At 38.2% G+C, this 22,206-nt stretch overlaps 1 protein-coding gene across 3 annotated transcripts in view; it reads right to left on the bottom strand.

The window, feature by feature from the left end:
- The window catches only part of LOC125460565 (voltage-dependent L-type calcium channel subunit alpha-1D-like), a 556,326-nt gene that overhangs the window by 219,892 nt on the left and 314,228 nt on the right, over positions 1-22,206 (bottom strand). For all 3 annotated transcript variants that reach the window (XM_059649877.1, XM_059649878.1, XM_059649879.1), the window contains exons 20-27: positions 18,143-18,272; positions 14,950-15,009; positions 8,830-8,936; positions 2,907-2,994; positions 2,709-2,816; positions 2,562-2,614; positions 1,842-1,988; positions 1,110-1,311 (exon numbers count right to left, since the gene is read on the bottom strand). In XM_059649877.1, the coding sequence (XP_059505860.1) occupies positions 1,110-1,311; positions 1,842-1,988; positions 2,562-2,614; positions 2,709-2,816; positions 2,907-2,994; positions 8,830-8,936; positions 14,950-15,009; positions 18,143-18,272 (895 nt within the window). The remainder of the gene's footprint in view (positions 1-1,109; positions 1,312-1,841; positions 1,989-2,561; positions 2,615-2,708; positions 2,817-2,906; positions 2,995-8,829; positions 8,937-14,949; positions 15,010-18,142; positions 18,273-22,206) is intronic.

The raw sequence follows: 22,206 nt of genomic DNA, 5'->3' as shown, positions 1-22,206 counted from the left end.
ATGCCTTCTGAAAATGCAAATATATTTCATCCCTTTATCTATCCTACTATTACGTCCTTAGAGTTCTAGTGAATTTGCCAGGCATAATTACCCAGGTTCCCATTAAAAATCTACTGCCCTATAATGGATCTACGTTTGTATTTGCTAATCTTTTCATTGTTAAATACTATAGCTGTTTTAGCAGCCGAGCTTTTGTAGTCTTGTTGTGAATGATGATATATTATGCGAATAGCCAGTGCCTGAGTACCATCTCACATATTCATGCGTTTCCTTAGTTCACCACGGCAGCTTGCTCTTCATGCCTTCATAGTTCCTTTCTTTAGATTTAGACCTTAGTTTTGGATTGAGATACATAGAATATTCTTTTAAAGTTAAAATCTATTACATCATGGTCTCTCCTCTCAAAGTTCATTCACAAGATTACTAACTGGCTCTTTCTGAATACATGATATGAGATCTAAAATTGCCTGTTCCCTTGTTTGTTTCTCAACATGCTATGTTTAGACACCATCTATTTGATGCTGGCATTTAGTTTTGTTGAATCAAAAATTCAGTTTATCCCCAATGTTTAGCACTGTTATTCATCATCTTGTGTAAACACCAGGAATTCATACTCCATGACATTAGCACCCATGGGGTTTACTTAGTCTGTACATCATCCATTTCTGTGTTATGTCCACATTTAATACATGACCCCTGATTTACTTTGTGATGTATGTTACCACTAATTTGTTTCTTCTGAATTAATATTTCAACTTTGCGTAACGCTTAGCATCATTACTTGGCTTAAAGGCTAGGTAATGCTTTGTTTCCAAAATTCTGAAGGTGCTTTTGAGTTCTTACAGATTTATAGATGAGCAACTAAATGAACAGCCTTCCCTCTAACCAGCAACTTACCCAAGCTAGCAACTCGAGATTGAGCCCCAATTATACTATCAGTTAAGCATTATTGTAAAGCAGAAATAATTTCATACCAACAACAAACTTTCAGTTGAAATGCACATTCATTGCAGTCTGAAAGTACAATGCATGCCAAGCTTCAGTGAATCAAATCAATATATTTCTCAGAGAAAGTGATGTTTAAACTGTCATTTTATGCAATTTCTAACCTGATTTTTGTCCAACTCGCAGTTTTTATACTCCAGTTCTCCCTGCTCCTGGAATGTGACGATCACAAAACCAACAAAGATATTCATCATGAAGAAAGCAATAATAATGATGTAGATGATAAAGAATATAGAAATCTCCACTCGATTGTTGTAGATGGGACCAATATTTTCTCCATTTGAGTCTATGGCTTTGTATAACAGGCTGTAAAAAGGACAAAGTGGATGAGACAGAATATTAACACAGTTACAAATATAAGTGTCTAAGGGAGAACAACTCTCACTGCCCTAATTGCGTGATAAGATTTTATCCATGTCTTTACAACATCACTACACATAGTGTAAAACAGTTCCTTTCCAAGTAGTTCAAGTTCACATCTGCATAACCTACTTTTCCAAGCCATTCAGTACATTCTATTTGACATGAATAAAGATGCATTTACACTCTAAGCTTAACATTAGTGCAAAGTGACTTCACCTTCAGATAACTGCTAAACCTGTGAAAATGTACGTTGAGTGTTAAGAACCAATGAATCAGAGGTAAATTAGATTAAAGTTACCTCTTCTGCTTGACATCAACACAAAAGTTGTAAGAACAAAAGACGTTAGTGGTAAATGAAACAATCACAATTAATCTGAATAAAATTTGTGTCAAATATAAAGTAGTTCAAAAGCATATTACATCTTGTGATCAATATTTCCAGCAGTTGCTGGAAAAATGAAACATATGCTTACGCTGGCCAGCCTTCAAACGTTGAAACTGTAAACAATGCCATCATAGCTGCAAGGACATTGTCAAAATTGTAATCGCTATTGTGCCAAACCCGATCACGAATTACAGGATGATCCACTTCGCCATCTTTATAAAGAATATAAGTTCCCCTTTATAAAAGGAAAAATGGTAAGAATTAAAATATGAATTTTTCTTGTAAATAATTAATTTTAACCCAACACATATTTACTTAATGTAAATCTTATGTTGGTGTATCAGCGTCCAAAAGCATTTTCCACAGACTTGACTAAAATAAACTCCAGCTTTGCAGTCAAAATAATATAAAATGGCAGTACATTCGAGTACTGACACAACAAAACATGACTTGCATGCCATTCCATGCCATTCCATGCAATTTCCATAAATCTGTGGAAATATTTCAGCTGACCATGGTCTTTCCAAACAAACAGGAAACATCTAAAAGGAAAAAAATCATTGAGCCATGCTTGAACAGTGCATTTGTTTACCAGCCTTCTCAGTGTAACATTGCTGCAGGAAGTACGTTATGACAAAAACTGCCAAACTAGTGTAAAAGAGTAGGATTTTAAAGTGTTACAAAAAACAAAGAAGTTTAACAACTTTTCTGTATCTTTCCACTGCCTTCACAATATGTCAATAACTATATAGACTAAATGAGCAAAGTATCATGAAAATCAAAATACTTCATTCTCTATTTTTCTTACTTGCACTCTTCAGGGAGTTGTTTTGCTTCATCTGTACAACGGTAGAATTTGCCCTTAAATTTAAGGCATTTCAAATTAGTGTAGAAGAGTTTTTAAGCTTTAGTCTAAATTGAAAAAAAATCTTGATAAAGTATGATTAGCATTTACCTTGAATAGCTGCACCCCAATACAAGCGAACATGAACTGCAGAAGAGTTGTAACAATCATGATGTTGCCAATGGTTCGAATAGCAACAAACACACATTGAACAACATGCTGTAAAGTAAACAAAGAAGCGTGAGCTGAAAGTTATATTCTAGCTTGTGATCAGAAGAAATTCAATACATAGAATATCGTGAAATAGACCTTGAGTCCCTTCGCCCTATTGATTGCTCGAAGAGGCCTTAACACTCTCAGAACACGAAGGATCTTCACGACTGAAATAGCACTAGACCTGCGTGAAAAAAACATTAATTTTCATCGTTCAATGGAGAATTTCACAAAATCCTGAACATGTGATTTATCAATACAAATTCTTTGTTTCTTAATGCTAGCTAATTTAGAAACCAGCGGGTTAGAATTGCTATAGTCACCGTGGTTAATGATATTGTTCGGGTGTCACACCACTTTTAAATACCCTACCAAAAAGTGGCGGAGCTTGTGATTGATGCGTAGGGAACATGGCAACCAGAAATGTCTTCTCCACAGTACGTATTGGAAGGCACACTGAGATGAAACCCTGCTTAATTAGTTATCAAGTGTCACTCAAATTTGCAAACTAGTGCAAATGTTATGCAATTACTGTTCAGAAACAATGACAAATTAGTCAGATGCAGAGAAACCCACAATGATGATTGTACATGAGTTGATTATTCATGCATTTGGGTAGTTATGGTTTCAGTCGTGTCGGGATAAGATGAAGACAATAGTGAAAGGTACAGAAGAATACCGAAAGAACATTTAGATAGAATGGGATAAGCAAGGTAAAACTGGCTCTGAACAGAAGAGAGAAAAGGTGGAATATAATGTCAACAGTTAGAGATCTGCAGTGAACAGAGAATCAAAGTTTTTTTAAGGGTGTCAGAGCAAGTTTGGAGATGAAAGAAAACACGAGTGCTTTTGGAATGAACATCACGAGGAGTGAAGAGAACAAAGTAATGGTAATGGAGGAAAAGTGAGTGAAACTTGACGAGATGGTAGAAAGAGTAGGGAAGATTGTAAAATTATTACAAGATAAGAAACAAGGATGGATGGGGTGGGGACAGGAAAAAGAATGGAGAGGTGCTGATGATGGTGAAAGTGGAAGTCCGAAAAGAGGAAGAGATGGTCAGAAGGAGGAATGAATAGAGAAGTGCAAGAAACAAGGGAAAGGACAGAAATCAAAAGATGGTAAGTGATCAAGGAAGAGATTGAGGGGCATACAGACAGAGCGGTTAGGGAAGAAGAGAATAGAAGATGGGAAACAGAGGACGCGGTCAAGGACTGGATAGGAAAAAGAAGATCAGTTTTTGTTGTAACAGAAAAATATTAGTAAAAATTAAGATATATGATGGGCTGGGTTTTAAAGGGTGCTATGTTTCCCCACTGTGGTTCAACCCAAATAAAATCTTGGTTGGGAACCTGGCCATGAAAAAGTCATGCCTTGGAACCGTTTCACACTCAGTGGAGCATTAACTATCTTAGCAAGGCTTTGACCCACATTTGTGCAGGAAATCCTGTCTTCAAGAGTTGCCCGCTAATCAGATGACTGGCAGCATTGTTGTCCGGCAATACTACGTTGAAGCAATGACCATAGCTAAGAGTACAGGTAGAACAGGAGGCCAGAGAGGCTGGACGGTGGGTAAGTACAGTTTCTTGGCGTCAAATGTGGGTGACAAACCGGTTTCACAGACTGGGCGTAGAGTTAAAGAAGAAATACTATTTTGGACGTGTGAGGGAACTGCCTCTGACAGAGGGACGGTCATACCCCTGAGGAAGAATGGGCAAAATGGTAGAAAGTACACAAGTTTGATAAGATGGAGAAAATAATAAATAAAATTAAATCACATCACATCACAATTTAAGTCATAAAAGTTAACTTAATAAATATATTGGCACATCCTATGTCACTTGGGTGTGGATTGGCATCAAACATTGGTGGGCTGCAAGGCATTCTGTGGCATTTTGCTATCTTAAGCCGATGAAGAACCTAAACACAAAGGAGCAAGCCAATTAACAGTGATGGGCTCTCCCGAGTATCAGCAGTTCGATAACAGTAGCCATTTTAAATGTCCACAGTAGCCATTTTAAATGTACATCATAGTATGGCATGCTGACGGCAGGGCGGTAGAAGGAGGTCATCAAAGTGAAGGGATGACATAAGAACAACAAGGGTTTGCTTTACGATTCAAACGTGCCTTCCTGGGGACACTTATATAAACAGAGAAAGGAGGGAGGAAGTAATTACAGCAGGAGGAGGAGGCAATAATCTAGTCTTTGGTATGGCTAGGAGTGGCAGATATATAGCAACCATTTTTGAAAGAACCTGAATCCATTGCAAAAAGAAATTTAATGGCCTTGAAGTGACTTCCATTGCAAGTTGGCACTGAAGGAGAATGAGGGATTAGGATAAATGATGAGCTGGGTTTTAAAGGGATTCTGAGGGCAAAAGTCAAATCCACCAAAAGTTGCCAGCCAATCAAACATCAGAAGCTTCCTTTATGAAGTGAGAACTGGACAGATTGGGGTTGTCCTTCCTTACAGGAGAGGATATCGAGAGGAGACATGACTGAAATGTATAAAATTATGAGGGACATAGACGGGGTAGGCAGGAACGAACTTTTCCCCTTAATGGAGGGATTGATGTTGGGCGCCATAGATTTAAGATACGGGGCAGAAGGCTTACATGAGAATGTGAGGGAAATTTTTTTCACCCAGAAGGTTGTGGAAATCTGGAACTTATTGTCCGTAAGGGTCATAGAGATAGAGACCATAACATAAGTAGGATTTAGATCTATGTTTGCAATGCCAAAACATACAAGGCTAAGGGCCAGGTTCTGAAAAATGGAATTAGAACAGTGAGATAGTTGATTTTGACTGGTGCAGACGCAATGGGATAAAGGGTCTTCTTCTGTGGTTTAGATCTTTAAGACCCTATAATTCGGCACCTAACAGTGCCATCAGAGAGATGGTGGCTGCTGCTAGTAGAACACCCAACCAAAGAGTGGGAACTTGTCATATATGAGTGAGAGCAGCAAGTAGGTTGGAGTTCACAGGGGAAAGCAGGTGAGGTGAATCAGCAACAGCAGCATGTGGTAGGCACCAATAACAGTTCCCCTTGATCTAACGCTAACTGCCCTTTAATACAGGGTATCTCCTATTGCGGTAACCTGCAATAAAAATCAGGATCCACTTGTTATGCTGTGCTGGTGAGTGGTGAAATGCTAGTGGTGGAAGGATGAAGCCATTAAGTAGGCATTAATTCCCTCAATTGACTGAAGGATGAGAAGGCTTTTCTGTCATGGATTTAATCAGGGTGAAGGTGGGTAAGTGGCATTGTTCTTACCTACCACCCTCCTGCCTGATTAAATGTCTTGCCCCCCAACCGATTCACCGCAGAGGAGAGCAAAAAAAAATCTCTGCTCAATGTGTAGTCTGTGACAACTACTTGGATCTTTAAGCCACATGACACTTTATAATCAAGGGGCAGCACGAGAGAATGGTTGAAAAAACATTTCAATTAAAGCATTTCTCTCCAGCAGATTTTAATCATGAGCATCAATGCCTTAACAAGTTACATAAATTAAAGGATTTTTATCTCACAGCTTGTCACAAAATGACTTTGCTGACAGTTTAAAACAAATTTTAAAAAGTACACAAATTCAGGAAAAGGTCTGTTGTAATTTTGATTGTATTTCTACTGGTACTTACATTCAATATATCAATTTTCTTCTTGCATACCTATGTAAAATTTGAGACACTGGGTGATCTTCCAAAATTTTGCTTTAGAATTGCTGAAAAGTTATTCAAGGAGCTCCTGACAGGTTTTGTTCTGGACAAAGGTTTCAAAAATGCTCTCCATTAAAAACAGACTGGTGAGCTCTACTTGAGAGATTGCATATTGCAAGGCTCCTCCAAATCCTTTATCTGTAAAAACTTCACTGAAGGTGGCCCTTGTAGTTATTGCAAATACTGCCCATTTGTTGGAGTTGCGTAAAGGGTTTAGAAGTCAAGACTGTAGATATCCCTTGAACACCAAATTGGGACTATTCAAGGACATAGGAGTAACGGCAGGGTGGCACAGTGTCTCAGTGGTTAGCATTACTGCTTCAGAGCACCAGGGGCCCAGGTTCAATTCCAGCCTTGACTGACTGACTGTGTGGAGTTTGCACATGCTCCCCGTGTCTGCATGGGTTTCCTCCAGGTGCTCCGGTTTCCTCCCACAGTCCGAAGATGTGTAGGCGAGGTGGATTGGCCATGCTAAATTGTTCTGGGACATGGGGTCTAGGGCAATGGTTCTGGGTGGGATGCTGAGGGTTGATGTGGACTTGTTGGGCCAAAGGGTCTGTTTCCACACTGTAGGGATTCTATGATGTTTCACAGAATCCTCACACACCCTATATGATCAAATTGAAGTGGCCTAAGAGGACAAAGTTCACAAAGTACCTAGTCTCTCTAAGGAGAACATTGAGGCCATATGAACACTGCCAATGGCAGTCTGGATCTGAGAAAGTCTGGACTTAGCTCTGAAGCCAACTATCATCTTTCACTGACCAGTTGTCTGGTCAGTGTAAACTTGTTTTATTAATGAAAAATCATTAGGAAAAAAGTAATTGAATAACAATGCAGGATTTCATTGCAATGAGTTTAGGGCCATTCTTGAAGATGCAGATATTTTGGAGCAACCTCCTCTAGTGTAACGTGCACAGACCACGTTTGCAGTACTACGTACAGTACTGATCAATTACTGAAAGAAGAATGTTAATGTTTTGGAAACAGTCCACAGAAGGTTTACTAGGCTAATACCTAGAATGAATGGATTGCAATACAAGCAAATGTACACAGGTCTGGCCTGTATCTTCTAGTGCTTAGATGTGTCTGAGTAAAATAAATACAGCGAGGCCTGTATCCTGTCACAAAGTCACCCTTTATTTACACGTGCACAGTTCACCAACTAAGTCAGAGCCATGCCCTAAAGTTAGATGGGTCTGAATCTCCTGTTTGTATGTCAGCCAAGTCTGCCTGATTTGGACTCTTAACCTGGGCCCATCAAGGATTTCATAATCAATGAGAATCCACCTGGCTTCACTCCAATCACGACACAGAGGTGATTTAATTGAAACACAAAATCCTGAAGAAAGTTGACTGGGTGGATAATAAAACGATAGTTCCTTTTGGAGGAGACTCTGCTTGTAAGGGTCAGAGTTTAAGAATAAATGGGCATTCATCCAAGCAGAGATGAGGAAACACATTTTTTTCCTCTCAGAGGATTGAGTGTCTTTGGAATTCCCTTTATCAAAAGGCAGTGGATGAAGAAATTTGAAATATTTTGACGGCAGAAGGGCATAGAATTTTTGTCTACCAAATGATGGAACATGATTGGAGGTGTGCAGGAGTGTACAGTTGAAATTAAAATCACATCAGTTGTAATCTTATTAGTTCATTGCAAAATAGGTTGAAGGGTCAAGTGGCCTATTTTTGTTCCTTGTTCATTTGGTTGTGTGTTCATACTCTGTTTACTGCGTACAAACATGTATGGCTGGATGTTGCAACTCAATCCGAAAGGATCATTGCCAGAAAACGTGCTCAGAGTAAAGTGAAATTTTCAAAAGGACAGTAGTTAAAAATCTGAACAGAAAAATTTTCAGGGTGTTGAAAAAGGACAGGAAGCAAGATTAACTGCATTACTTTTGCCGAGAGCCAGCAAAGAAATGATAGTCAAATGACTATTCCAGTTATATAACTAATCTACGATTCGATCATCATTCATGTTATTCATGGAGTTTTGTCAAGTGCACCAATTATACTAGCTTTTAAGGTCAAATGACCAGGTTTCTATTAATATCCATACCACATATCATTCCTTTTTTGTATTTTACAAAGGGCAGTAAACTGATAAATTTTAACTTGGTTTACTTATTAGTTAACCAAAGCTATAAGAAATTAGTCAATACATCAATCCACTGGCTTTGGCTCATGATAAGAAATATCGAATGAAAAGAAAAATAGACCATTGCACATTTGTCTAATATACATAAAGTCAGGGCATTCTAAAATTGTAGATGTTCATTTAATAAAAGCAGATACTTACTGAATTCCAAAAGAAATAAGTGACACACCCACAACTAGGATGTCCAACAAATTGAAATAATTTCGACAGAAAGAACCTTTATGTAAAAATGCTCCATATGTCATCATCTAAAAAAGTCAAGCATGGAAAGGTATAAAATGGAAATAAGTAGTCTGAATGGTTGCAATATCTGTCATTTTAAATACTGTTCATTAACTGTCCCTCACAAGTATAACAATTTGTTTTGTTTCATATGCAATATATTTAAAAAACAACTTTGGCAACTGAGGACTAGAAATGCTGAATCCCAATTTTCCAGCTCTTCCATTCAGGCCCATATTGTCAGTTGGCCAAACCAGACCTTCTGGAATTCTTAGCTAAATCTCTTGGCCTTTCTCCTCATCTATATGATGTTCCTTAATCCCTATGTATTTTATCAGCCACCCACCTCAAATATCTCCTGACGTGTCAAATGTTGTCTCAGAACGCTAATGCAATATATATTGTGACATTTACTTTTGGGAGGAGGGTCAGTTAGCTCAGATGGCTGGACATCTGCTTCGTATTGTAGGGCAACATCAACTGCATGAATTCAATTTCTGAATTCTAGTGAAGTTATCATGAAGGGATATGTTTCTCAACCTCTCCCCTCACCTCAAGCGTCATGACCCTCAGGATAAGCCATTACCAATCATCTCTCTGTAATGAGAGAGCCCTATGGTCCAGCAAGTATCTTTCTTCTTTGGCAGCTCTTTTCTTTTAAGATGTTGTTGAATATGCCAGTTGAAATAATGTAAGAATAAATTTTGTAGATTCATTAATTATAATATTAATTTGCAACAAATTGCAAAGTACATAATGAGAAGAACTTTAATTGTATAAAACATGCAAGAATGGAGTGGATTGATAATTCAACTGTTAGAAATCTAATCCCAACCCACCTTCACTTGTAGCTTAAATCAGAATGGATAACAAACTTACACGCCAGAACCAATATCCGACTTGTGATATTTTAAAGAGAAATTAAAATGTATTGAACTTAATTGCTGTAGGCTGGGATTCCCTGGGCCTGGAAAACACTAAGACACAAGCAGGCAAGAACAGCCAGAATCAAGAGATATCTATCTTTCTAGCACTGATTATGGGTATGGAGGAGCAGAAATCTTTCCTCCTGGCCTCCTTAATCAAACTATTTCACACTCTCTACAACTAGGCACCATATCCATGGATAACAAAATGTGAGGCTGGATGAACACTGCAGGCCCAGCAGCATCTCAGGAGTACAAAAGCTGACGTTTCGGGCCTAGACCCTTCATCAGAGGGGTCATCCTCTGATGAAGGGTCTAGGCCCGAAACGTCAGCTTTTGTGCTCCTGAGATGCTGCTGGGCCTGCTGTGTTCATCCAGCCTCACATTTTATTATCTTGGATTCTCCAGCATCTGCAGTTCCCATTATCACCATATCCATGGATTTCGCCCATCTTCTCACTCCTCAAGTCGACGAATAATCCACACCTTGTCTTTCCCTTCCTCATCATGCTCATGGTCCATTCTGCATCGTCCTGATTTCCCAGCAATTTATACACAGAAATAACCTCTGGCACAGCCACCCCAAATCCCCATTGCTGCAATCTTGCTTTCTTTTTTAAACAATGCTTTCTGACTGTTCACTGATGCTACAGGCCTTCTAGCCCATTTTCAATTCAATTAAAATCTGCTCAAGAAATTTAGTTCAAAATTTAAATCATAACAGCACAACTTCTGAAATATAATTATTCTGGGTTTTATGACTGTTGCACCTCCAACTCCTCCATGTTCCCTCTCCCCCAAGCCCATTCCCTGGGGCAATGACACAGAACAATTAAAATTGAATTTCAAATCACACATCTTAAAGATCTTTTACAAAGTATACTCTTCAATAGCTGTACATTTTGTGATTAAATAACTTCAACACCAATTAGCTGATTTAAGCATTATATTCCATAATGATAAGCAATTTATTCAGATCCCCTACAACAAGAGCACCTTAGATTTCACATTTATTTTCAGATACATTTAAAGCAGCTATTAGTCAGTAACACTTCTGTTTGTTAAATAGGAGACAAGGATCATTTCCAGGCCAAGGCTTGTGCTACTTTCACAAGCCTGAAATGAGTCTTTGGCCAAGGTAGTGCAGATGTGGTGATGTAATTAAAGAGAATGGTAAATCCCTCAGTTAGCATGTGCAATAAACTTAATTATCAAACTTGCTGGAAATACTCAGTGAGTCTGGCAGCACCTGTGAAGAGAAAAACTGATGAATGTTTCAGGTTTGAGGAGTCATTACTCCAGCTTTTTGAGTTTTTAATTCATAGTTGTAGCATCTTCAAGACCTTCCTCTTCGAATTTTACTTGATTTGGGATAAATTGTTGAAATTTTATAAATACTGTAAGTAGAAAATCTACATTTTAGGGCTGTGACTTTTGTAGCCTGGTCAATATGCCACTAATGCATTATCAAGAATGTGACCATATTTAAACTCAACCATAGTGCTCACACAAGGAAATGTGAAAAATGCTTATTATTGAGCAGTAAGAGGACAATGGGGACAGTGACATTCTGAAAATTTGGGAACTATGCCCATGCTGTTAAGCATTCATTAATTTTGTTTTTAAATGATCTATATCCTCAGTAAGATCTACAGCTTGTCACAACATTGTTCAGAGTTTGGAAAATGTATTGAATATGAAATTCAGAATAAGTTACTGCGACAGTGAGGGACAAAATGGGCTTGTTCTTCAAGTTTACCCAATGAGAAGTCAAATATTATTTAAATGGAAAAAAAACCTGAACGAAACTACAAGTTTGAGTGATTTGGCAATCCTTGTGCATAAAATTATGAAAAGCCAGTATTTAAGTTCGGCGGGTAAGAGGAAAGGCAAATGGTACATTGGCATTTATTGCAAAGGGAGGTCTTGCTAAAACTATACAAGGCACTAATCAGACCCCAGCTAGAATACTGTGAATAGTTTGGTTCCCTTATCTGCAGGAAGATGTATTGGCAGTGGAGACAGTTCAGAGCAAGTTCGAGGTTGATCCCAGGTGGAGGGACTGAATTATAAGTTGAAGTTGATGAGGTTGTGTCTGTAATTATTGGAGTTTACAAAAAAACAGAGGTAATCTTATTGAAACATGAAAGATCAAGCATGGTCTCATTGAATGATGGAGTAGTATTGATGGGAAAAATGGTCAACTTCTACTCCTATAGTTTGTGGTTTTATGGTTTGTGGAATGAAACATATGACTTGGTTCGGCTCCTGTTCGGTTAGTGAACCTAGGGGTATGATTTTGTCAATGGAATTTATGCCAAGAATAAATGGTTTTTCAGAGGTATTTTTCTTCAACTATACAAATTTAATGTTATAAACATTTAGCCTAATGAATTTTATTTTTTCAGGGGCATGTAATCGACTGCATTAATTTAGGCATTTCAGTGAAATCTAATTATCATGTTTGACAAATCTAACTAAAGTTGTTGATAATGTAATAGAGAATGCAATGAAGAAGAAACAAATAACACTGTCTGACTGGATTTTGAGAGATTTGGGCAAACTATCACATACAAAAACTGTAACAAAATTGGGAGTTATGGACCAGAAGGGTCAATGTTAGCTAGGATGAGAAATTTGGTTTATTGGGAGAAAACAGTGAGACCTGGGAAACTGTGAGTGATAATGGGAACTGCAGATGCTGGAGAATCCAAGATAACAAAGTGTGGAGCTGGATGAACACAGCAGGGCAAGCAGCATCTCAGGAGCACAAAAGCTGACGTTTTGGGCCTAGACCCTTCATCAGAAAGACTTGGGAAACTGTTTTTTTCAAACTGCAAGGTTATAAAAAATGATCCTCACTAAGAGTCAGTGCAAAGACCACATGATTCTTTTTGAGATATAAATGGCTAGGGGATTAAAATTGAGAGTAAAATTGCAATATTTGCTGATCACACTGCACTTGGAGATGTGATAGACAAAAAGAATAACACCAATTTATTGGAACAAAACATAGACAGTTTAGCAGAATGGGTAGACAAGTGATAAATGGAATGTAGCATATGTGTATGGAGATCTGGACAGGGAAAAGCTACATAAACTAAATTGTACAGTGCGAAGATGGACCTAGGGATTCACGGTCTTTCAAGGCAGTCGGGGGTCATCGACAAAACATAGATTCTGGAGATTCCGTGAGTAGAAGATTTCTTCAATTGGGCACAAAAACAGGGAAGTTATGTTGAATGTTTATAAAGCTCAGATTAGGTCACAACTGAGGTCCAGTTCGAATCACCACACTATTGGAAGCAGATGAGAGTTCATTGAGGGTACAAAGAAGATTTACCAGAATGGTTCCACGGATGAGCGGTGTGAGCTACAGGATTAGATTGGACAAGCTGGCATGGTACTTCTTGGAGTAAAAGTGATAATGGGGAGATTTGATAGAGGTATAAAGATTATTTTACCTAAACTAGTCATAAAGGTAGAAAAGCTGTCCTTCTTAACTAATCGAACAAAAAATAATGAATTGGAACTCACTGCCGAAGAGAGTAGTAGAAGCAGAAATGATGAATTATTTCAAAAGGAATTTGGATCTGCACCTGAGTGAATAAACTTACCAGGTAATTGAGATAGAGCCAGACAATGGGATTGATTTGATTGGTTTAGATTGCTCCACAGAGAGCATGCCAGCTGGCCTCCTTCTGTGCCAATATCAGTCTACTTAATGGAAACAGTCAGCGTAAGGTATATAGATACCTTCATCATGCATCTGAGAGTTGATGTTAATTGCATAAAGCATCTCCCACTTAATTGCACAACAATTAATCATTTTATCATTCTTATAGTATAAAACAGAGCAGTGCCAATACTTTCCCCTTTGATATTAACTGAGTATTTCAAGAAAGAGAATTCTTCCTCTATCAAGTTTTGAGTTGTCAGTCTGGTCTTTGTAAGTTTATTTGCATATTTTACATCAGTTTAATGTCATTAGCTGATCAATAACAAAGGAAGTTATCTGATTACATTGCAGGTATGCCATCATTTTATATGATTTTCTTGTGGAAACATGAAATCTATGGCTTAATTCACTTAATGTCAAATTGTACCCTGATAGTCACCAGAAACAGACTGAGATCAGCTCAACACGTACGCATGACCTCAAATTCAAATACTTTAGCTATATCCAGTGAAAATCAACTTCTAAAATAATAAATTCTAAAGTTCTTTATTGTTTAGTGGACATACTGTCAGTTTTTTAAATTATTTGCTCTTAAATTACAAAATTGGAATGTTAAGAGAAAATTAGCACCAGTAACTTAAGCCCTCTACATGCATTTAAGCACACAAACAGAGCTCTTGGTTCCCTGTACAGATGAACAACAGCAAGAGTGTATAACTCGGGGACTGCCCTTCGACTAAGCTCTCGAATTATGTTTGTGTGTAAAACTGGTGCTTATAGCAAATGTTGATTCTACAGACAGCACAATGACAGCAAACAGAAGTAATACGTAGTAAAACCAAAATAATTAAAGCTTTATTCTTGATATCCAAATCAATTACCTTTACCTTTTTACAGAAACATTAATTCAAATACTGAAATTTGAATGTTTGCCTCAAGACTGATTCTTGATATTTCTTCTTGACACTGCCAATTAAATGAAATTTTCTTACATGATTTGTTATGCAATTAAATGAGAGTTATTGCGCTTGAGACAGAGTTTAGAAAACGGCATGCATGATTACCTTATTTGCTTCAGCCTGCAGACATCTATTAAAGTATGAAGATAAAGAGAACCACAACAACATGATCTACACTGTCCAGTGATAAGAGTTCATAGTGGATTAGGTGTGTCATTCAGTGGAAAATAAAACGTCCAGAATAGGTGCACCATGCAGTAACCTATTGTGCAATTTTGGTGCCAAGAAGGAATAAATCCATCAGTTATCACACACAGCAATGTTGGACCTTTGTTACCTTTAACACGATTTCAAATGTAAACATACTAGTGAAGACATAATCTGCATAACCTAGGATCTGTAAAGTAAGCAAATAGTTTAACCATTTTGTTTTATAGTAGACTTTCATCAAGGCTTTGAGCAAACAGCATATTACCTTGAACAGGATTTCAACAGTAAAGATCGCTGTAAAAGCATAGTCAAAGTAACCAAGAATCTGTAAAGGCAGAATATAAATATTCAGAACAAATTGGAAGTCACCAATGTAATAGGGAATTAATATACAGATTTCCAGAGGCCTTGCTATATAAATGTTGCACAACGTTTTTTTTCATCAGAACGGGTACAATAATTGCCTTAAATGACTCAGCAGCTCTAAAAGGAAACTGACTCGTCATATGTACATAATTCTGTAAATCCATAATTCTATGAATATTTTTACAATGAAGAAAATAATAAAAATAAAAATTCATCTTTTCATTACATCTAATTTGTTATTTAATGAATACATCCATTTTTGTCCAAGTCAAAATCACCCTTGTCACTAACTAAACTACCAATTAATAAGCACCACTCTTGAAGGGCAGTTCCAAAATAACAAAATAGAGGAGGATTGGAAAAGGCGAAGAGGATTAAATTAAATTAAAATAGAGTTGGAAGGGCAAAATAATACACTCCAACTGCCTACTTCTGTCTAAAGACTTTAAGCACACTGGTGGACACCTTGTGTTCCCTCTCTCAGAGCACCTGGGCACGGACGTAGCAACAGGAAAGGGGTAAATAGTCAAGAGCTATGACCCTCTCCACAGCCTACTAGCCAAAGATAGCAACTTTGGCTAGGTCCAGATGCAGACTCTTTGACTTGTGGATCCCAGGCCTTTTGTTTTTTCTTAATCAAACGTATTAAAGAGATGTTATCTCTGGAGCAATTGGGATTTGAACACATGCCTCCTGGTCCAGAGATAGGGACAATACCGTTGCATTGCACGAGTCCCATCACCTGGTCTCAATCAACTCTGGAGCTGTTCTATTTTACTTTTAAACAGACCTGCAGACAGGCATTGACAGACCTCCTTTATTTTGAAGAAAATAACAATGACATTTAGACAAAGTGCTTAGATATAACTTAGAAAACACTGATAAACACAATCTTCAGATGCCAATCCCCCAGTTAGTGGTGTTGTGTCAGGCCAGGAGGTAGGATCTGACCTGGGATCACAACTCTCAAAAAGGTAGAGTGGCCAAGTCTGGCTTTGCTGTTGCCTTGTAGAAAAAAGAGAAGTCTCAAGGCACAGGTAATGGTGAAATGGTCACATCATGGTAATAGTCCTGTTCTTTGAGTGTAACTGCTTGTCAAAAAAAATTCTACTGCACAGACATGGCTTTATCACTCCACATGTTACACCAAACAGCTATGCATTAATGTACACGAGACTATTTGACTTTGAAATTGCAGATTGCCAAAATCGCCTACGGGCTCTCCACAACCCAAAAGTAAGTTCTTGAAGGTGATTGACAAGTACTTAATTGGAGTTGAACCTTTTTCTGGATCAGAGACATTGTGACACTCATGTGTCATCCCAGACCAGGACCCACTATTTTCAACTGACTGAAAATCAAGTATATGTTGTCAGCTGTGACAGAGTTGGCACCAGCCTTGTCAGAATCAGAAAGTTGTGAGCCTCATGGCCAATCTCAGACACTTTAGCACAAATAGTTAGGCTGGCACTCCAGAGCAGTACTGAAATACTGTGCCATCATCAGAGGTGCTTTCTTTCAGATAAGACATTAAACCAATACCTCACTGCGCTTTTAGACGAAAGTAAAAAGATCCCAGGGAAACATTCTAAAAAGGAAGTAAGGTGGTCTCTGCTGTCATGACCAATACTTTTCCTTCAAATTGGTTTCATTAAAGAAACAAATTATCTGTCATTATCATGTTGGTTTTCACAGCAGCTTGCTTTGGGTAAACTGGCTACAACATTTCTTTAAAGTACAATGGACTGCATTCTGAAAGTATTTAATTGGCTGTAAAGCACTTTGATATATCCTGAAGTTGTGAGAAATTGAGTAAATTAAGGTTTTCTTATTTATTTTTACTTTCCATCTTAGGATTCCTGGATATCTATCAGCAGCAAGTATTCTGGGTGCTTTTTATTCCCTCTATCATAGGCCAGGGAATAAAGATCAAGTTTACCGACAGTTTGCCAACCTTCCCAGATTGTTTGAGAGGTTCCAGAAATCAAAGATGTATTTCCCAGGCACTATTTCTCAACATAGAAAGAAATACAGAGTTCATGCTTTGCATTCACATCTGTAGTTTGTGCTTGTGTTTTTGTTCACTTGCTCAAAGGGTGTTCGACTTGTTCCCAGTGCTTTTTGTAGATCAGCTCAAAGTACAAAACCATAAGTAAAAATATCCAACAATAGGGGCCCACCATTTATAAATACAATCATTTTAGCAACTGTGGCAAGTGTCACATGATCAGATGCAATGAAATCATCAGGATGTGTTCAGATGCAACACGATTGAACCTCCAGGACTAGCTCCAAACAGTATTAGAAGCTCTAGCTGTATCAGGTCCTATATTCGTCCAGAGACCAAGTTCTTTGCACTTGCAGAAATGTGAATTCTGTACCCAGTTGTGGTCACTTATACTACTCAATTTCCACTAGGTATGCTAGATCTATTCAATTATCCAAAAATATCCCAGAGTGGAAGACTACTCTCTTGAACACTGCAGCTAGCCATTCAAGAGAGAAATAAAATCACTTCGCACTTCATGTCTCTGCACTTTCAGTTCTTGGCCTGCCTCCAACTTTGCCTTAAGGAAACCTATTCCTAAGGCTCACCATTAGCAGACCCGATCTCCTTGCCCCTTGGTGATAAAAGGCAATTTTTGGGGCTGGTCATGCAGTAATTTAAACATGCCAATTCAATCTATGCAAAGTAAGGGGAAAATCCAAATCAGCAACTCTCAGCTGTCATGCACCAGAAATGTCACCAACATTACTCTTAAAATGAATATGTGCAAACAGCCCTAAATTTAAAAAGGGAATAATTACTACATAATATATTAACTTCCCTCCGTGAGTACTTTTAATTTCTTTGTGACAATCTTTGTTCTCTCTCCTCTTGAATGCACTATGGTGTGGTTATTATTGAAGAGGCAAATTTAGCGTCATTAAGGTACAATGTTCGCAACTTTTAAATTAATTTTAATTTTAAAAGTTAAAATTAACTTTTAAAATCACTGGCTCACATGTATGTTGGAAAATAAAATCAACATTTTGAAAACATGCAAATATAACAATTTAAAATAGAATACAATTGTACATCATCTACTTACATTATTACGAAAGGAATGATTACGTATAGGATCTTCTGCAGCTAAGGAAATGCTGCTAAGCATAATGAACACGAGGATCAGATTTGTAAAGATGTGGTGATTTATAAGTCTGTGACAAGCCACTCTGATCCTAAAATGTAAATTATGCATTATTGAGTACATGATCCTTCTCTTTAAGATATGCAAAATAATTTAATTTGGTTATATCTTGTTCAGTTACAATTTTCTTATCCCCTTTTGAAATAGTTCAGCTAACTCGACATAGTTACATAAAATGTTTCATCAGAGAACACGCATGGGAGAAAGTTGGAGGCAGTCATCAGTTCGAGACCCAGAAATAGCTTGTGCCAAATGTTGCCCCTATGATTTCATCGTTCATTTTTCTTTCTTTTAATCACAGTACGTCCTTTTATTTTAAAACTACTCTTTGCAGCAACTGTTGTCATCTTCTATTAAGCCTCTTGCCATAAGCACTCATCCAAAGCAGCTTGGAATCAGTAAGAAGGAGGCACACATGACAGACTTGAGTTGACAACCAAACATGTAACTGTTTTCAATGGCTCTGTCAAATGCCAGTTTTAAATTATTTTTATCATGAAGTATAATATTACAAACGAGCGTATTCACATACTTCTACAAAATGCCTTTGACAATGTGGTGGAAGTAAAATCCCAGTTAAAATAAATAATTAAGTTTACTTTGCACTTTTTGCTTTGCAGCATACCTTCAAATCACAGTTACCCGGTTTCTTTTTTAACTAGGGGTCAGGAGGGGAGTTGGGCAAAGAAAAATTCGGTTAGGTGGAGGGGGAGTACAGAGAGAATAACAAAATAACAAAGTTCAATGTCTGTGTTTTCCCTGTTTGGTTTCTCTTTGGGACAGGAGAACAATTCCCCAGATTTGAACCCACAACCTGTACCCAAATTCACATTGTTTTTTGACGTAGTTTTTCACATCACCCAGGAGATTACATGCATCGAAACAGATAAAAATATATCAACTGTGAAGCATCAGCGATCACAATGAGGTAGGTAAATGTACTAGCCAACTTCTTTTACGTTCAACAAGCTTGCAAGTTCACAATTTCAATTAATCTATCAGAATGTACAGCATAAGACTCACTGCATCAGAACACTGCCATTTTGTAATCCCAAGAATATCTATGCATGTTCATGTGTTTCGTTTTATCTTGTGTTAATCCAAGAAACATATGCCTTGTAGTGGTGAATAATATTACAAAAGGGGAAGAGAGAGAAGCAGAACAATTAAAAGTAATGGGTAAAATGGCAAATAAATTAAACTAACAGATGAACAACACAGCAAGAAAAGGCAATGACATTCCCATGGGAACTTAGACTAGGCACTTCAATTGAAATGTAAATCAAAGGAACAAAGTGAGGGAAACTCTCAAAGAAATCACCAGGTATCAAGGACATCACATCCCTGCACTGCTAACAGTCCTGGAGTGTGAAGAAAACAAAGAATCATAGGAAAATGACCTATCCTAAGAGGACAGCAATGAGTACATAGCATCTTTGTAATTTTACAGGATGAGTTAAATGCAAGTCCACAATTAGACTCTGTATGTAGTGAAGTATAAGAAAATATTTCAGAGACATTTAGTCAGAAGGCTGCTGGACTAGTCAGTAGTTGCTGCCATAAAAAGGATAGGCTGAGAGGCTTTTTAAATCATTTGGAACTGAAGAGAGAATAGGATAAGTGGACAAAAAGCTCTGGTTTCCTCTCACAGTCCAAAGATATGCTGGTTAGATGGGTTTGCCATACTAAATTGTAGTGTCCAGGGATGTGCAGGCTAGGTAGATTATCCAAGGCAAATGCAGGGTTACAGCAATAGGGGAGGGGCTAGTTCTGGGTGGGATGTTCTTCAGAGGGTCAATGCAAACTCAATGGGTCAAATAACCTTTTTCCTCGCTGTAGGGATTCTATGATCTGCTTACACTAAGACCATTTCTGCCTGCTCAGTTTGGCCATCGACATTCTTGAGGAGGATAAAGATTTAGTGCTAAAAAAAACTTCAAGGAAACACTTCAGACAACCAGCACCGCCAGTGAAGTTCTGAGTGTGACAAGAAGGAGGGGATATAACCAAGCCACTAACTAGTAAACATGGTCTGTAACTCGTTGTAAACCCCATTGGCAACTATTACTCCTGTAACCACTTGTAGCGATACACTGCTTGTTACTAAGCACTGACTTTCTAAAATTAATTTCAAAATTGCAAAGTAAATTACTGTCTTAGCAGTCAGTTGATGCCAGTATGCTCAAATAAAATCCTTAGCTGTATCCAGGGACAAGGGGTCTAGAAAAGATCATCTTTAGGTTTAGAACTACTTCGCTCCTAAATATAAAATGAATTAGCTGGAGCAGCTTCTTAATACACACAGTTCTTTTGAATTGTGGCTTGTTTGATTAAACCTAGTAAAGTGAGAGCCAAACTTGTGATGGTATTGAAGGTGAGGGAAGTGGCTGGATAATTGTTCGTGCAGGGGGTTGAGTCAATTCAATGAAAGCATTTTTCAATGATTTTCTGCTGTAAAGGTTTACCAATTGTTAAAAAAAATGGTTCTTCAATCCCCTGCCATTCTTCCTGCTCTTGCACCCACACTTCTTCCCAGGTAGCTCCAAGAGTTGGCCCCTTTGCATCAAAAAAACAGTTACAGAGCATGCAGAAATGTACACAGAATCTCGAAACTTCCTGAGAATCATGTTGCAGGATACCTACTTAGGTGGCTGAACATCTGTTTCAAGATGTTAATTGTTTAATTAATCAAAGCTGTGATAGAAATGTGCTTCTAAGTGAGCAGCCCTCCGCATACATCGTCAGTATTTTAATAGGTGTCATGGCCAATACATTCAGCTGACCTTCTTGTCACCGAGCAGCCAAATCATGTAGTTTATAGAGGAGAAATCGGAATTGAGAACTGACGCAAAATAAAGGCAACTGCCATGAAACCAGGCATACACCTACAAATTGTAGGCCAGCTGTACATCTGAACATGATGCATGTAAAAGTCCTCCTTCTTAGTGTATACTGGGAGTCTTGATATGTCAGCACATAGGCGAATCCTAAGATCCTAACAAAAGCCAGAGTTCCGTCTTCCTATTTTACTGCCTCCAAGGGAAATGTGATGAATTTGTGTGGGTTGTAAAGAACACAATACTGACCATCAATGTCTTGTGAAAAGGCTGTTACTGTTCTGTCACAGGTTTCAGCTACAGACATTCAGGGCTAAACTTAGTTGCAGAATCGCAGATAGTCTGAAGTCTGTCTGGGGTTAAGCTGCAGTTTCCTCAATTAACTGGAAGGAAGGTATTCTGTTTTGTACATTTGTACGAGTTAAGGACTCATGTCCAATCTGCTTCATCTTCTGCTCACAGAAGCTGCAGTTCTGCATGTTCCGATCTCCCTGTCATCTTTCAGCTACAATGGTAAACTAAACAGCACACCATGCTGTCAGCATAAACTTGTGCACAAGTACTTGAGAGGTGACTGCCCTACCAATCAAAAAACTACGCTGACTCAAATGGCCAATAAAGTCAAAAATGAACACAAGACAATGTACCAGTAATGTAAAACAATTAACGGGAGACTCCATTCTCTACACCTTGGTCCAGGCATTCCCCACTTCCTTCCAGGACACAAACCACATCCTCCACCTCTTTGGCAACTTCAAGTTCCCTGGTCCCCAGCGCTTCATCTTCACTATAGACATTCAAAACCTATACATGTCCATACCCCATAAGGATGGCCTACAGGTCCTCAGTTCTTTCTTCTCCAACAGAACCTGGGTCCTGGTGCTATGAGGCAACAATATGAACCACTTAGCCCCTTTGAAATTGATAAATTACGTGCAAATAGCACAAAGGGTATGGCTCAGTGCCATAAAGTGGAGGGAGATTCATTTCCTACCTCACTTGGTTTCTGATTTCGGTTAAGCCAAATAGGTTTGCCAACCAAAGGCTAGGAGGCCCTCCGCAGTAAAATCTGAAGTAGAAGCAAAGGGCCACATGGCCAGAATAACAGATACAAATTGCCTGAAAATA

This window comes from Stegostoma tigrinum, chromosome 11 (assembly GCF_030684315.1).
Source record: "Stegostoma tigrinum isolate sSteTig4 chromosome 11, sSteTig4.hap1, whole genome shotgun sequence".
Lineage (NCBI taxonomy): Eukaryota > Metazoa > Chordata > Chondrichthyes > Orectolobiformes > Stegostomatidae > Stegostoma > Stegostoma tigrinum.
The sequence above is the reverse complement of the archived record's forward strand: the minus strand, read 5'-3'. Positions and strand labels throughout refer to the sequence as shown.